Below are 16,482 nucleotides of genomic sequence, written 5' to 3' on the forward strand. Positions count from 1 at the left end.
ACACATACAAAAATCATTAGCAACAAAAGCATCAGATCTATATGATCTTTATTGATGCACTGTTGCACTCTACATAAAGGTATAAACTCTAACGGGGTCTTCTCTAGGTTTTACATCTTCCTTATATATACTATGAGACACTTAGTGGTGACAAGCCAGCCATGATTTTCAAATAACTGTTTTGCAGCAAATGGCTAATACTAAGTTTGTCACTAAGTACTCCAAGTTAAGCAGACGATGTAAGTTAAAAAAGCCTAAAGGCTACTTGCACTGAGATTTCTATAGTCATATTTGCTATAGGTTGGGTTTGGTCATTATGTCTTCAGGTAAGGTCACCTAGGGGCGTAGCAGAGGACAAGGGGGGGAAGTCCCAAGGGATGCCACATTCCCTGTGCTTCGCAACACAAACTGCTTGTAAACCAAATTAACTTGTTAACTATATGCTATTAGATACTAACAAGCAAAATCATAAAAGTTGCTGATATCTTTTAATAATCACTTAACTTTGAGCTCAGATTTATGTGCCAGGAATTACATCTGAATATATTTTGTAGTTCCAAATTTCCATTTTCCCCAATCTTAAATCATTTATCAAACGGGTTTGAATACAGGTAAAATACTGAAATGAAGTTCAGAAATCCTGGATCCCAAAACTGACTGTAAAATTACTGTAGTAACCTCTCTCGCCTTCAATTCCTTTTTGCTCTCAAAATTTTAACCTGAAACATTCTACAATTATCTTGCAATATTTTATGTGTTTTCTTACTCAGTGTTGGGACATGTGCCAAGAAAATTGTCTTTTGCTTATCTTGCACTAATATTTTAAAACATACTTAATTATGCTTGGAAGATTAGTTAATTTCTTATTGCCAAACTTTGGTTGTGTTGGGAAAAAGTATCTGGCTGGCAGACAGAAGGTAGTATCGCTAACATGTAAAGGCAACATGCAGTCACACAACCTATTTTCTTATTCACTTTAACAGAATAGATTTGTGGTTCTTTTTTTTTTTTCTTTAGTTCAAAACTCAAAAAAACTTATGACAAAGGGCTACGACCCAAAGGACCTTTAATTTTCTCATTTAACCATGGGTCCAGTAATTTAATTTCCTACACCAACTTCCAAATATTGGTTGTGATGATTTGCAAAGTGAAAAAGAAAAAAGCTCAAATAGCAATTTTTTCTATACAGTTAAGCATGATTTCTAAATTTCCACTGTGTCTTTCTGGTGTCATGAGATATTTATGCATAACTTTATCCGTGTTTTTGCTAAGCAAAACAAAAAGCTGGTTAACTACAATGGTGCATAAACTTTTAAGCAAGAAAACCAAAACCTATAGATAGGAATGTTTGGTCAATATTACCTTAGCCAAAATGCTCTAGAACATCTCAAACAACAGATTTGGTTTCTTTCTGAAGCAATTACATTTAATCTTTTGCTGATGATTAAAAGCTGCTTTTTAATCTTGAGCCAAGTGGTCCCAGTCTTAACCTCTCAGAACCATACAGAGTATACCTAATTATTCTGCCACATGACAGCTCTTTTACAATTTTAATATACCAAGCCTTATGTTGTTACATGGACAGCCTTCTCCAAACAAAACTCTCATTTCCTTAGTAAAGTCTATCTAGTCATTTCTGATTTCCTTTATTCTATTACTAACACCACCACAAAAACCTAAACACACCCAAGTAAGTATGTTTTCTCTATATTATTAGTTTCAAAGACTTGAAACATGTATTTACTAGTAATTTATTGGTCTGCTAATATGCAATAAAGATGGGATGAAGTAATTTACATTTCCTTTTTTAACCACTTACAAAATTATGCACACATGTAAATTAGAGGGGAAATATCTTAATGTCTTCTAAGACCTGTAAAGAATCCCCAACAAGTCATAAAGATGAAAAGATAGGTGAAATGTTGATTACAAATCACTATTACCTATTAGAGCAGTTCTCCAGGCATCACTAGGAGGTAGTCTGAGTCATTTATGCACTTCATATGAAGACATAAAACCCAAAAAACCCTAATATTCTGTAATTCAAACTTGTAAACCTTAAGTAAATAATCTGAATTATAAGTTTACAAAGGTGTTCCACTACCCCGATTAGTCTAAATTAGTACACTTTTAATGCAAAGAAATCTGAATTAAATGTCAGAGTCAACAAAATTCACGAAGCCAGAACCAAGTTTAGTGCTCACAAGTTTATATTTTTAGGTTTGATAAAGATTCTTGTGTATTTTCTAAATACACAGACAAACAGTTTTGGAAGTTTACATACATGTCTTAGGACACTTATACTAGGTAGGTAAATTACATTTAAAAAAATTGGTCTTCGTAAAAGATCTTCCCAAAGAGCTTTTACAAACAGCAGGCAGAAGAAAGCGTTATGTTTACAGTGTTTAAAATGCTGATTCTCCCATTTCATCATGGCCTCAACCATCCCTCTCTCCTCAACCCAAAATCTTGTTCTCAATAGCCAGTGTACTCCAAATAAGTACCCAATGTCCTAAAATTCCGGGCTAGAAAACATCTAAGTGTGCTTATCCCTAACACATTTTAAACTATCTAGAACGGTTCAACTTCACTTGAAAGCAGGGATACAGCAGGAAAAAAATTTTCCACTTTAAATCCTAAAGTGACTACAAAAAAACACCTGTTAGTTCTAAGCACATATATTATGTACCATAGTTAAGTTTTAAGGATCTGGGTGACTGAACGGCACAAAAACTGGGGTTCACATCTAGTTCTTCACTTTAAAACCATCCTTTTAAAAATAAAAATGCCACAGCCAATTAATAGCATGTGCTACACTGAGGTCAGGTATCTTATTTATAGTCAAGTGACAAAACTGCTGAATTAGGAGGAAAAGAGTGATAAGGGTATTTGAGGAAGGAAAGATTAGACTCAAATTCCTAATGTAGATGGTTTACAGGGAAAATAGGTCTCCACAGAGAAACTTCTTTAAAGCACTGAAATTCTACAAAAGTTGTTTAATGAGGCAGTTAATAGAGCCCCCTAAAAAGAGCATGGGCTTCATTCAGAATCTAATCTGGTCAAAACCCACCTAGCTCTACCACTTAGTAGCTGTGTTATATTGGGGAAGTTATATTATGCAGATTTCTTGGAGAATTTCTCTTCCATAAAATGGAGACAGTAGCACCTACCTTATCGGGAATTAGAGAAAATAATGTAAAGCTCAATGGCACATGTAGGCACTAAAAAAAAAAAAAAAAAAAAAAAAAAAAAAGTAGCTTTTGGAATTATTCGGAAAAATAAACTCTATGTTGACAAAATCCTAAAAATACACATAAAGTTTACCAAAGTTTTGAAATTTATGACTTTTTAAAACTCCTCTTCCATCACACTTTCCCCCATAGTATACTACTCCAGTCATCTTCAGGCCTTTTACACTTCGTTGTATGAATATAGTTTCCCAACCCTGATCCTTTCATCTTGTCTCCTCCCCCTTTCCTCCTGGTTTGCATCTATTATTGAACAAATACTGAACTATGTACTAGGCCTCTACTATGTACCAGTGTTTACAGCATTTTTGTGAATTCGCTCGTTCTATCTCCCTCTTCTCCATCAGGATGGCTCTACCAAAACCAGCTAGTGTTTCCCCCCCAAATTTCAAAGCCATTTATCAGTGTTCAGTTTCCCCTTCCTACAGTTTTTTAAGCTCTTAGTTGCTAGGGTGCTACAATTAGCAACATATCTAGTGAATATGAAAAATGAGGGCCAGTAACAACGACAAAGCAGGGACCATATGGAAGTAACTGTCTCTGAGAATCCTAAGAAAGATTACATGATCTTAATTTATATGAGAGGGTCTGTTACTAGAGTAAATAGCAAAGAAACAGTTTATATTTTTCCTCTTCATTAAAATTACAAGCTCTAAAATAGGTTTCATTTAAAATATAAGTTACAAGAGAAAAATTCAGCAAATGTGTAACACATAATTCTGCCAGGGCTCCACAGACAAAATTATGAGTATTCCATTGTCACCTCTGAGACCAATTGTAAGTTCTTAGTATCTATCAACTTCCTGAAATTGTACTGTAAGTCACAAAAAGAATATACTTAAAAAAAAAAAAATAGAAACGTCCAGTAGTATACCTTAGTACTAAAACTATTTTTTAAAAAGACCTAGAAGGGAAAAGGCAGTCCCTCGAGATCATGAAACAAATAAGTTAGGCAGTCAGCAAGTAGAAAAATCTGTCAATTCTGTTTCTGGTAAAATGTTTACTTTAAAGAAGAAATTTTTATATAGGCTGAGGCTAATATATTCGAGTATAAACATTCCTTTGGATTACCTTTCTAAAAACAAAACTTTTAAAGTATATTTCAGTTGACTAAAAATATAGCCAAATCTGTCACAATACAACATAAAAGGTAATGGACAATTATAGAATATTTTAAATTAACAGTAATAAGCCATCTACATCAAACTTTGTTTCCAACTAAAACCAAAACAAAATCACAACAATCCCGTAGTGTACCAAGTGTGTATTTCAATTTACTGTATGCAGTCTAACAAAAATTTGGTCATAATTTACCAGATATACATAAATGATTTAAGTAGTAAAAGAAAATTCAGTTTAAAGAGTGTAAGTTCATATCTTGAGGAAAAGTAAAAGTACATTAAGAATGTAAAGCCAAGTCCAGTTTCTATGTAATAAGTGAACTGTAGTCTAATAAAGCAGATTTAGGTGATCTTCAGATATATATCTTTTCTCTTTAATATATATTTATATATAGACAGATCTACCAATTGTAAACTATGGTTTATTTTAAAGGAGGGGGATAAATGGGATGAAAGAAATCTTTATACTATACTTACATATTCACAAAGCAGAACATTTTAAGTTTAAAATACTTTTTCATTCATAGTATCTTTGCCCAACTAACGTCTACTTTGGACCCCACCAGAATGACATTATACTCATTTGTCTAGAACACGGAGAATAAGATGTACTCTTCAGTCTTAAACAAAAATCAAACCAAACTATTCCTGTCAATTTTACAGTTATGTAGAAACTACAATAAAGTTTAGATGACAGAAGATGTATCTAAGCCTGTAACTGTACTTTTATCTTGATTCATCCTAGCAGAAAACATCCATGTCTAACATGAAATCATTACACTACCGAAATCTGAGACAATGAGAAAGTTTGTCTCTTAAAAAAAGTATCAACTTTGCAACTTTGATCAGATGGAGCACCAAAGGATTATGTCTGTCAAAGTGTACTTTGCAATTTTTTCCACACAAATAGCATAATTTACTGACCTGATATAAAATAGGAAAATATACTCAATTTCTATTTAAAAGAAAGCTGAAAATAGGATATCCCTCAATCTTATATAATATACAATATGTTCCTGATAAATGTCATGCATGTTAATATTGATTATGTGAAATGCTGCTGTCAGTTTAACAATCAGCTAATTCATCTGTCATCAGACTCAATAAATCTGACCATTTCAATTTAATATCACCCCTTGTACCCTAAAGAATTTAGTTAACAGAGTAATTGTAAAGCCTCTCAATATTTTATTTGTTAAGACTTTTGCAGACAGTTGAATCATGGTGACTACCAGAAAGACTATCTATGAAGTTGTAGTAAAACTTTGAGGAATTGAAAAAATATTTATCTATCATAATTTCAAAACGCTCAATATCCCAGTAAGTATCAAACAAAAGAGAATGCACTTTTTCTGTTATTTTTAATGATAAAAAGGGCACAGGAGTAAAAACCTGATATTTCACTTATATTGCATAACAAGCTAACCAAACTGGACATGGAGGTCAAATTAGGAAACAAATCATTTTACTTATTGTTTCTATGACTTTTCTTTTGATTAGATTTCTGTCTTTTCAAATAGGACTGAGGTATAGTACACTGGCAAAAATATAAAGAGGCAAACAAGAATAGTGCCAAAGTAACAGATACCCAAAACCGAATACCATGTCAGAAAACGTCATGTAATAACCATTTATCAGATTAGAGCAGCAGGAGAAAGTTACTTCTAAATCATAATCATTTTAGTGGTATTTTGTCAACTTCGCCACGTTAACTTTGCAACATCATTTCTTCATTTGTGTAGTAGTAAAATTCATGTCAAAAAGGAAAGGGGGAATGGAGGAAGTCAGTTAGTTCATTCCAATAAATTACCTCTCCAGTTCTTATAAACATGCCCATCAGCACAAAATTGAGAAATAATACCTAAACTAGAAGAGACTTGGTTTAAGTTATGAAGCAAATTAAAATGGAAAAATACAGAAAAGTAGAACCAATGGGGTTGAAAAGGCCCCTCACTGAAAATCTGTATTAAAAAAAATAAAATTAATAAAAATAAAAATAGAAACAAAACTCTACTAGTACAAACTAGCCTGAGTGGTTTGATGGACAGAGTAATTGGGTCAGCTGTCACTGTAGTCTTATAAATGGACTTTCTTCATTCATGTTAAAGTGACACATGAATGTTAACCTCTTTAAGGATAGGTACAATATATTCGTAGGACCCAAACAGTTACTGTATATCCTATAAATAAAAAATATTTTTACTTTGATAACTGACTGAAGATGTGGGGACTCCATGTAATCCAACCACAAGGTTGTTTGCTGTACAGTCCTGTGCAAATATAAAAAAAAAAAAAATTTTTTTTTTTTTGCTATAAGGCTTTTTGACCCTACAGTTTTCACAGCAACATAACTACCATCCAGCATGTACCATATTTTGCAAGCCTTCAAGTTCAACAATTCAAATTGTCGATTCATATTATGTCCAAATGCAGCATCCTTGAGGAGTATAGGTCAGTTAATCATCTAGAGACATACAAACATCTCCTGATTCATCCCACCGAGATGGATCATTCTGATCTTCTCCATCATCAACCAGCTCTTCATCAGCTTCTCCTACTTCATTCTCTTCATATTCTTCATCCCGAGGGAAATCTGTATCCTGTCCCTGATCTACACCTTCTTGCCCTCCTGGCTGTGATTTATCTGCACAGTCTACACAAACACCATAGCGTCGAGATCCATGTCTTATTCCAACACTGGCTGCTAACATGAAGATCTTCTTACACACCATACATTTGTATTTTTTATCCTTTTTATGCACCTAATTAAAGGGGGGAAAAATCCAATATAAGGACAGTATAGACAATAACGCGTTTGAACCATTCAATTAAACCACCCATTTAACAGTAAGTGAATGTATGCTTGTTTTTCTGTATGAAGTTCAGTTCATAAATCAATCTTTGTTTAAAGCAATTTATTTAACAACCAACCTTCCCTAAATTTCAGGTAACAGTGTTAAAATACCTTAAACTTCACTGACATAAATACATTTTATCTCAAAGACCAGTTATATGTATTTAAAGTTACTTACCAGGGAATGTCTTTTCACATGTTCTCTGCGAGTAAACAGTTTTCCACAAATATCACAGCTAAATGATCTGACTCCCGTATGAATGAGCAAATGCCTTTTTAGTGTTCGTCTGTATTTGGCTACATAGCTACAATGAGGGCATTTTAACTTGTTCATGATTAGAGATGATTCACCTTTAAGAATTAAAAAGAACACACACACACAAAAGTAATTATATATTAAACAAAACTGCTGTCAAAAGCTTGTCTATACCTAAGAATAGGGATTATTATAGGACTACCAGTATCTTGATTTTTTAAAACCCAGGACACGGAAAGCTTTTAATTGTGAAAAATCATTTTAAAATTCCCATAGATGTTTAGTTGACTAATACTTGCCATTTTCCCAAGTTTCTTGTTTTGGCCAAGATTCCGGCAATAATCCATACTTGAAATCGTTTGAAGCACCTGGTATCAATCCATACTTGAAATCATTTGAAGTACCTGGCAGCAATCCATACTTGAAATCACTTGAAGGGCCAGGCATCAGGCCATACTTGAAATCATGTGAAGTACCTAATGCAATTGAAAAGTGATTCTGATGTAATGATGGTAATGAAGATCTGTCTCTTACCAAAATTTGAAGAAACCCAGAAAATAACTTTACTGTTTAAGTATTATGATAGCTTATTATAAATAGCTAGATAAAAATCTCTACACTGTAGTCCGAAACAGAAATGTCTTCATACTTCATTATCATAATACCCTAATTGGCAAGCATCTTAAATAGGAGAACTAAAATTTAAAATACAACCATAGGGAGGGAAAAATTCAGTAAAATATATTTCAGTAATATTTAACAGTGTATGGAGACCACACGAAACTACTCTTTTATACTGAATTTCAAACATATTCAAAGCCAAACTCTCTCTTAATTGTCGCCCTATAGCACAGCTTTGGAACAGGAGGATAGTCCCCTTATTGTCTCCAAAACAATCACATGATCTTGTTTTAAGACTTAGCAGTATAGAAAAATGGACTAAGAATGAGAAATATAAATACAAGGAATTACAAATGCAAGGTTCTTGCTATATTATACCCTTGCTTGTTGTTTTAGACACACTAGGCCCTCGTGGGGTTCATCAAAACCTCTTTCTAACTCCATCCTTAAATGAATGAAAATCGAAAAGTAGAATTAAAATAATCAATGTCCCTTACGGAATCTGTACCTGAGGATCTTCAGACTAGCGAAGATAAAAATTACCTCACCCCCCCAACCTTTTTTAAAAGATTTTATGTTTAAGTAATCTCTACACCCAAAAGTGAGGATCCAACTTACAGCCCTGAGATCAAGAGTCGCATGCTCCAGCATGAGCCAGCCAGGTGCCCCCTGGATAGGATTCCTTCTTGAATATATATGGCTTTACCTGGATCCAGGAATCCTCTTGACAATGTAAACATTCAGAATTCTCCATAGCTAGCTATTGCCACCCTGATCCAATCAACCATTAACTCTTACCTGTGGACTATTTTCAATAGCCATCAGAGCCATCCCAGTTCATACTGTTGCCCTCTTACAGTTTGCTCTCAACCCACCAATTGGAAATTGTTTCAGAACTTTTAAGTGAGAACCTGGCACTTAAAAGCCTTTAAGGACTACCCATCTCAAACATAAAAACACCAAAGACTGACAGTATCTTATACAGCCTTACCTAAATCTAGCCCTTTATCTAACCACCCCCTTGGGCCACTCTGTTTCAGGCATACTGGCCTTTGTACTGTTCCTTCATGGAAAAATGGCTCCCTCTGCAAGACCTTTGTACTCTTTCCTCTGCCTGAACACTCCTTTCCAGGCTATATGCTAGTTTACTTGTGCATTAATTTATTAATTTTCCTTCCATGAAAACTATGGATTTTTTTAAAGAATGCTTGCCAAAATAGGTTTTCTAAAAATTCATTTTCCTCCATCTATCTGCCAGATACCCCACTTCTCTTAAAAATTAAAATAACTCAGTATTTCCTCTTCGATGAAAGTATCAATACCCAACAATGCAAACAGGTCCCTAAGGTATTTAAAAATTTCATTACTAATAATGTAAATTATTTTATACTTGGAATACCTTCACCCATTTTTTAAATGTTAGGAAAGCCTTCTGATTTCATAATTATATAATTAAACTACAATCTGTTTTTGTTTGAGGGAAAGTTTTCAGAATCCTGAAGTGAGACACGGTATCTGTGGGGTGGGGGGGGGGCAGGGAATGGAAATTAGGATAGGGGTAGTAGCCTGTGAACACAAATCTATCAATTTTCAGCTTTACATTTCTAAATAAAGTTTGAGCTTTGACTCATAGCTCTTGATCAAATCAGTGCAAAAAAGTTAAGCTCTGAGACCAAGGGCTGTGCCTGTTTTACTCACCTTTGTATTTCTAATGTCCAAAGTATACACCCCTTCAGTTATTTGTTGAGTAAGTGTATCTAGCATATGCTAACACGTATGTATTTTTGACTTGCTCAAAATACTTGTAAAAACTACTGCCAGAAATCAAGTTGGATATGTTAAGACCCTCAAGTTAGTATTATCATTACATATAAGAACAGAATAGCCCTAAAATAATTTATAGGGGGCACCTGGGTGGCTAAGTCAGTTAAACATCTACCTTTAGCTCAAGTCCATGTCAGGGTCCTGGGATCAGCCCCACACATAAGACTCCCTTCTCAGTGCAGAGTCTGCTTCTCCCTCAACCTCTACCACTCCCCCCACTCATGCTTGTACTCAGATAAAAAAAATCTTAAAAAAATTTAAAAACTGATAACCCCAAATTCAGAATTAGAAGTTCCTAATACTTGAAATTCCATGTTTCTCTGGATAACCTATAGCATAGATTAATAAAAAGCATCCATGGTAACAGACAGGAGACACTGTATCTAGAATACAAAATGGTAACTCAAAAAACCTCATCCCAAACTTCTTTCATCTGGCCAAACTCTTTAAACAGTAGAGGTTACTTATTTAGAAGTATATGAGCAGATTGACAAAGGTATTGCTTTTGTAATACAATCACTGAAAGATGATTAAGGTCATTCAAGTTCTCCTTGAAAATTGTGCTCACTGCTCAGTAATATCCTTCAGGGTACGTTTTTCCATAATGGCAAACTAAAAAGAAAGCAGCATTCTTTTGAAGTCAAAGTCAGAAGACAAAGGCTGGTCTCAGTTGCAAAAACAAAAATGGATCAAAATGTCCCCTAAAGAGAAATGACTCTAAATCAAGAGTTTACTTTTTTTGAAAAGGAGATGAATTTTATGGACCATTCTCCACTGAAAATATTTATGTGGAGAAATGAAAACTGTGTATGAATTCACATACCCTGTCTAAACCCATTCTTCAATCAGATTTCTAAACCAAAAATAAAATACCTTGCACTATTCGTGATTTTTTGTACAAGGAAAAAGTCTTCAAAATTCAACCTATATAGATCTGTAAATGGCTCATTTCAAAACTTTCTGTAAATTAGTTTCAACAGTTAAGAGAAACCACCTTAAGGCAATTTCTTTTCTTCAAAATTACATGGTTTAACTGTGGTCAGAAGCCTGTGAAAACGGAGTACCCCTAAGCTGTCCCCCTCCCCATCAATTTTTTAAAGAATTCCAAAGCTATGAGAAGTTTAATCTATGAATATCTATATCCCTTTGTGTATCTTCGACAAATGTTAGTTTTGCCACATGGGCTTTCTATGAATCCACACACCTTTTATGTATTATTTGAAAATCTTCACATCATTGCTTCACCCCTCAATATAGCCAAGTATCTTCTAGAACTTTCTCCTACATAACCACAGTACCTTTATCACATCTGAGAAATTTAAAATTGTCCATCATTTAATCCATACTATTCAAATTCCCAACTTTTCCCCAAATGCCCCCTAGTCATTTTAGAACCCTGATGTCATCAAGACTGACAATGCATTTAGTTGGTTTGCTCCAATCTAATGGTTCCTCTGCTTTGTTTTTCATGACATTAACATTTTAAAATCCATTTTAAAATTAGCTGGATTTGTATAGACCAGTCTGATGTTCTCCCCCCCTCGTGATTAGATCTGGGTTAAACGTTTTGGCAAGAATATTACATGGGTGATGTCGTGTGGTTGCTAATGCATTATGACAAGAGGCATGGTATTTCCGATTTTTTTTTTTATTATAAAGCAATCTTTCCCTCTTTGTAACTGAAGTAATCTGTGAGATTACATGGATACCATGTGAATATGCTATTACAACAGCCTTTTGCCCAATCATTGTGATAAGCCCATCAATAGTGGCTTAACATCCACAGATGATCTTGAATTATCTCCTGTGGGGTATTTTTTTCAATTGTCATTCTGTATTTATTAGCTTGGCATTCTTCTCTAAAGAAAGCTTTTTCTGTTCCTAATTTCTTTATACTCATGTTGTTCTCTGGAATATTTATGGACCCTCTCCCTCTATGTGTAGGATACTCCCCCCAAAGTACAACTGATAGAAATACTGCTATTTAGAATTAACATTTTCTATCTCCATTACCAACCATACTTTTTACATCAATGTTAATTAAATACATTAATCAACTATTCGGATAATGACCATTTTCATGCTACGTATATACTAGCAGGAAGTCACCAGCTCTATTAATTACTTGATATTTATGAATTTTTAAAGCCCTAAGTAAGTGCTCCCTCAAACAATAATAAACACCCTTCCATGTGTAGTGATCAGGCTTCCAAAGTCTTATCATAAACAGCTAACATAAGTTTAAAGTATTTACATTTAATACTCTCCTTTAAGGGAAAGAAATTGCAACAGGTCCTTAATCATGTACACAAACACTTCCCAATCTTCAAATCCTCTTATAATATACTCTTACTAAAATCCTACTGTACCTACCAGCATCACCTCCATCCTGACTGGAGCCGGCTTCAGCCAATAAATTTGTATTCACATTCCTATCACAATCTGGCCCTGAGAGTAGAGCACCATCCAGATCTGAAAAGGAGATGTAGAATAATCTGTTATTTACAACTACACTACAGCCATCATCAACCACTCCTTTCTTGGTACCGTTTCTTATGGAGACTAAATAGAAAAATATCTGCAAGTTATAGTATCTACTATGTGCTTAATGCTATTAAGGCACAAAACCGTAAGACATGGTTTCAACCACAAGAACAAATGCACACTCAACAGTTCTAAGAAGAGTGTACTGGATAAGAATAAGCTTTAAGAGGCAGGGTGAATTAGGTTACTGGCTATGTGAGGATGTGCCTCAGTTTCCTGGTATATGCTTCCAACCACATCATAGATTTGATATAGAAATTAAATTGGGGCATCTGGGTGGCTCAGTTGGTTAAGTGGCTGCCTTTGCCACAGGCCATGATCTCAGGCTCCTGGGATCGAGTCCCACATCAGGCTCCCTGCTCAGCAGGGAGTTTGCTTCTCCTCTCCCTCTTCTGTACCCACCCCCCCCACCCCGCTTGTGCTCTCTTGCTCTCTCTCAAATAAGTAAATAAAGTCTTAAAAAAAAAAGAGAGATTAATTAGATAATGCAAGCCAAGTTTACAAATTAAGAAGTTTGGCACCCAATGACAGCTGCTACTGTTAGTATTAAGTACTAGATGTGTAAAACATTACTCTTTCTGTATTGATTCAGAAGTGAAAAAGACCAATTAAAGCTAGAATAGGAGACTTAAGAGAAGAACTCATTCCTTAATCTTGAAGTATGGAAAGGATGTGAGAGGCAGCTTAAAAGAAAAGATATACTAATGAGATGAATACTTCTGGTTACAATCTGTTTTCTTTTGAATCTGTTCCATTCCTTCTGTTTCTCCACCCCTGCCTTAATTCAGGTACCCATCACCATTCTCTTGGATTAGTGAATTACTGAAATAGTTTCTTGGTCTCCTTGTTTCAAAATACAATGCTAGTACTTATATTCATAATGCCAGAGAGATTTTCCTAAACATAAATCCTAAGTTGCTCCCTTAATTTAAAATCTTCAATGGTTCACCACAGCGTTTAGGCTTACCTTCAAACTCCTTAGTTTAGAATACAGGGTCCTAATATTCGGGCTCCTACTAGTGCACCTAGCATCATCCCACTGGTACTATCTACTCCCCCAAATTAAAAGTTATCTGAAGACAGGGCACCTGGGTGGCTCAGTTGGTTAAGCGTCTGCCTTCAAATCAGGTTATGAACCCAGGATCTTGGGGTCAGTACCAGGTTGGGCTCCCTGCTCCACAGCGAGTACTCTTCTCCCTCCGCCCCTCCTCCCACTGTCCTCTCAAATAAATAGAATCTTTAAAAAAGCATATGAAGACATTTTTAAAATGCCACTTTTTATGGACAATCTGTCCTCTGTCGTCTCAAAAAAAAAAAAAACAACAAACAGCGAAGAAAACACACACAAATTCCTTTTTATATATACAACAGGTACTTGATTCAAAAAAACAATTGATGGTGGGCAAATAAAACCGTGGTACATTTATACAACAGAATACCACCCAATGATGGTTCTAGTGCATAGTTACAAAACCCCGAAACACTAAATAGTTCTAGCACTTATATTCTAAAGGGCCAGTAGGATTACATAATTGCATAATGAAGGAGAGAAAGAATAGTATAAATGATCCTCAAGCAGGCATAGTTAAGAGCACTGCAGGCCATGGTAAAGATTTTGGCCTTTACTCTAAAACCAGTAAAAGGATTTTAAACAAAGTATTAATCTCATTTACCTTTTAAAAAGACTATGCCTGGTATTGTATGAATGTTTAAAGGAGATCAAAAGGAGATGCAGGGAGACTAGTTAGGAAGCTATTTTAGAAATCCAGATGAGAACCAACAGTGGCCTTGACTTGGTTGATGGCAACAGCAAATGAAGAAAGCAGTTGTGGAAGAAGAACCGACAGTGCTTGGTGAGACTGCATATGGGAGAGGCAGGGTTTGAAAGTAATGAGGGAAGCTTCCATCCTATACTAATACTAATGAAAGAGGACCAGTTTTAGGTAGTTATGAAGATACTGAGTCTGACACACCTAACAAAGGAGTTTGTATGTTTGGAGTGGGAATAGTAGGTTAAGTGGGTAAACACTAGATACTACCTGGGACCAATTCTCAGCTCTGCCATATCCCAGCTGTTTGACAGTTGTGAAGCAGGTTATTTTGCTTTTTAAATGCAGTGGTCCTCAAAGTGTAGTTCCCAAATCTGCACCATGGGCATTATCCAGGAACTTGCTAGAAATGTAAAATTTCAGGCCCCATCCCAACCTACTGAATCAGATACTGTGGAGGTGGGGCCTAGAAATCTGCATTTTATAAAGCCTTCTAGGTGATTCTGATGCTTACTAAAGATTGAGAACTGTTTTATTATAAAAGTAGGGAAATTATCAGGGAAAGATCTATGCACTTTATATTTATTATTATTATCCAAGGACCAAATGATAATAAAGAAAAGCATTTAGCTCTAGCCGGTATGTAACAAACACTCAAAATTTTAATTTTTTTTTTTTTAAGCTCCTAAGTGGAGAAATTAGCACCAAAGGCTATACAGATATAATGCTTAAACTGGTGATAAAAATGAGTTGTCAGAATGTGTGTGGTAAATAAGGCCATGGAATTAAACAGATGAGACTATGAGGAAAAAAACTATGACCAGTATGTTGATGAATCCTAGCATTTAAGAAACCAGAAACTGATACAGATTTTAAGGAAAGAGTTATTTCAAGAAGTAGTCCATCATGACAATGCTGCCAAAAATTTAAGCTAGGGACTGAAACATGGAATACTTTCATTCAACAAATGCTGAACACCTAGGAGGTCACCGGTGATCTCAGAGCAAGTGACACTGGTAAATCAGTGGGGCAAGGTGAAAAAACTAAGAGTGGCCTGTATTGTGAATAGAAGATGAAGAATTACATAATATAAACTGAGAAATTTGGTTGCAAAGGGGGAGACACAGAGTAAGAGTATTTTTTTAAAAGGAGAAGTAATAAACATTTAAATGCTGAAATAAGTCACTAAGAAAGGGACAAGTTAAAAGTACTGAAGAAATTCAAAGAGAAGGATTCTGGAATCCTGAAGCAAATGTGTGGGTATTTAGGAGACAGCAAAGACAATCAACATATAGAGGGAAGTTTGAAGACAGATACTTAAGTACAGCATCTACCACCTTACAGGGAAAATAAAAGCTGGAAGAGTAAAAAGTCAGATTATTGCCTAGAGTAAACGGCTTGGAAGTCAGGAGAATGAACAAGTACTTCAGGTGGAGGAGAGCAACAGCAAATAGACTCCTTTACCTGTCCCCTGAGAGGAGGGGTACTCATTAGGTTTTATTTTCCCAACACTCATCACAATGCATGACAAGACACTTTTTTCTAAATGTTGGTTTGAATATTCTTCTCTCTTCAACCTCTATTAGTAGTTTAGTTTTAATTAATGGTATTTAAGGAATACTTTTTCAGTTTTCTGGTCCTAAAAAAACACTAAAACATAACCACAAACTGAAAATGATTAACTGAAATTTAGTGGCTTTATTTTCCTATGAAAAGGTGAATATATTTCTATAATAAATTTAAATCAATATTCAACAACTGTACTAGGGTTTCCCAGTATCTTTTTAAAAACTCATTATTCCAGGCGCGCCTGGGTGGCTCAGCTGGTTAAGTATCTGCCTTTGGCTCAGGTCATTAATCTGAGAGTCCTGGGATTGAGCCCCACATCAGGTTCTCTGCTCAGCTGGGAGCCTGCTTCTCCTTCTGCGTCTCATCCAGCTCATGCTCTCTCTCTCAAGTAAAATCTTAGGGGGGGGGGGAGTCACTATTCTGGAGTGTACAGTCTGTTCAGAGGGCACTTCTTAAAATTCTGCCAAGTGGGTTTGTAAATACAGGCAGGGTGCTTCTATTTATGTAACATTCTATAGTGATTTGTTGAAGGCTTCCTCAGCTAGTTCTTAAAATAGACATTTCCTGTCTCCTAACCCTACCTCTTAAGTATCAGAATTTAATTTGTCATCTTTAATCCTATACTAAGCACAGAACACCTCAACCTGAAAGCTTAACAGATGACAAATATATTCTT

General features: G+C 35.2%; 1 protein-coding gene across 2 annotated transcripts in view; it reads right to left on the reverse strand.

The window, feature by feature from the left end:
- Positions 1-1,021: 1,021 nt before the first annotated feature.
- ZBTB10 (zinc finger and BTB domain containing 10) overlaps positions 1,022-16,482 on the reverse strand; it is a 36,970-nt gene continuing 21,509 nt past the window's right edge. Inside the window, exons 3-6 of one of the 2 annotated variants that reach the window (XM_080802680.1) lie at positions 12,298-12,396; positions 7,779-7,883; positions 7,402-7,574; positions 1,022-7,131 (exon numbers count right to left, since the gene is read on the reverse strand). In XM_080802680.1, coding sequence (XP_080658806.1) covers positions 6,826-7,131; positions 7,402-7,574; positions 7,779-7,883; positions 12,298-12,396 — 683 coding nt within the window. In that variant the 3' untranslated portion in view covers positions 1,022-6,825. Of the gene's footprint in view, positions 7,132-7,401; positions 7,575-7,778; positions 7,956-12,297; positions 12,397-16,482 lie in introns of both variants that reach the window. The other variant, XM_080802679.1, reaches the window with a different exon arrangement.

This window comes from Martes martes, assembly GCF_963455335.1.
Source record: "Martes martes genome assembly, chromosome: 4".
NCBI classification, from domain to species: domain Eukaryota; kingdom Metazoa; phylum Chordata; class Mammalia; order Carnivora; family Mustelidae; genus Martes; species Martes martes.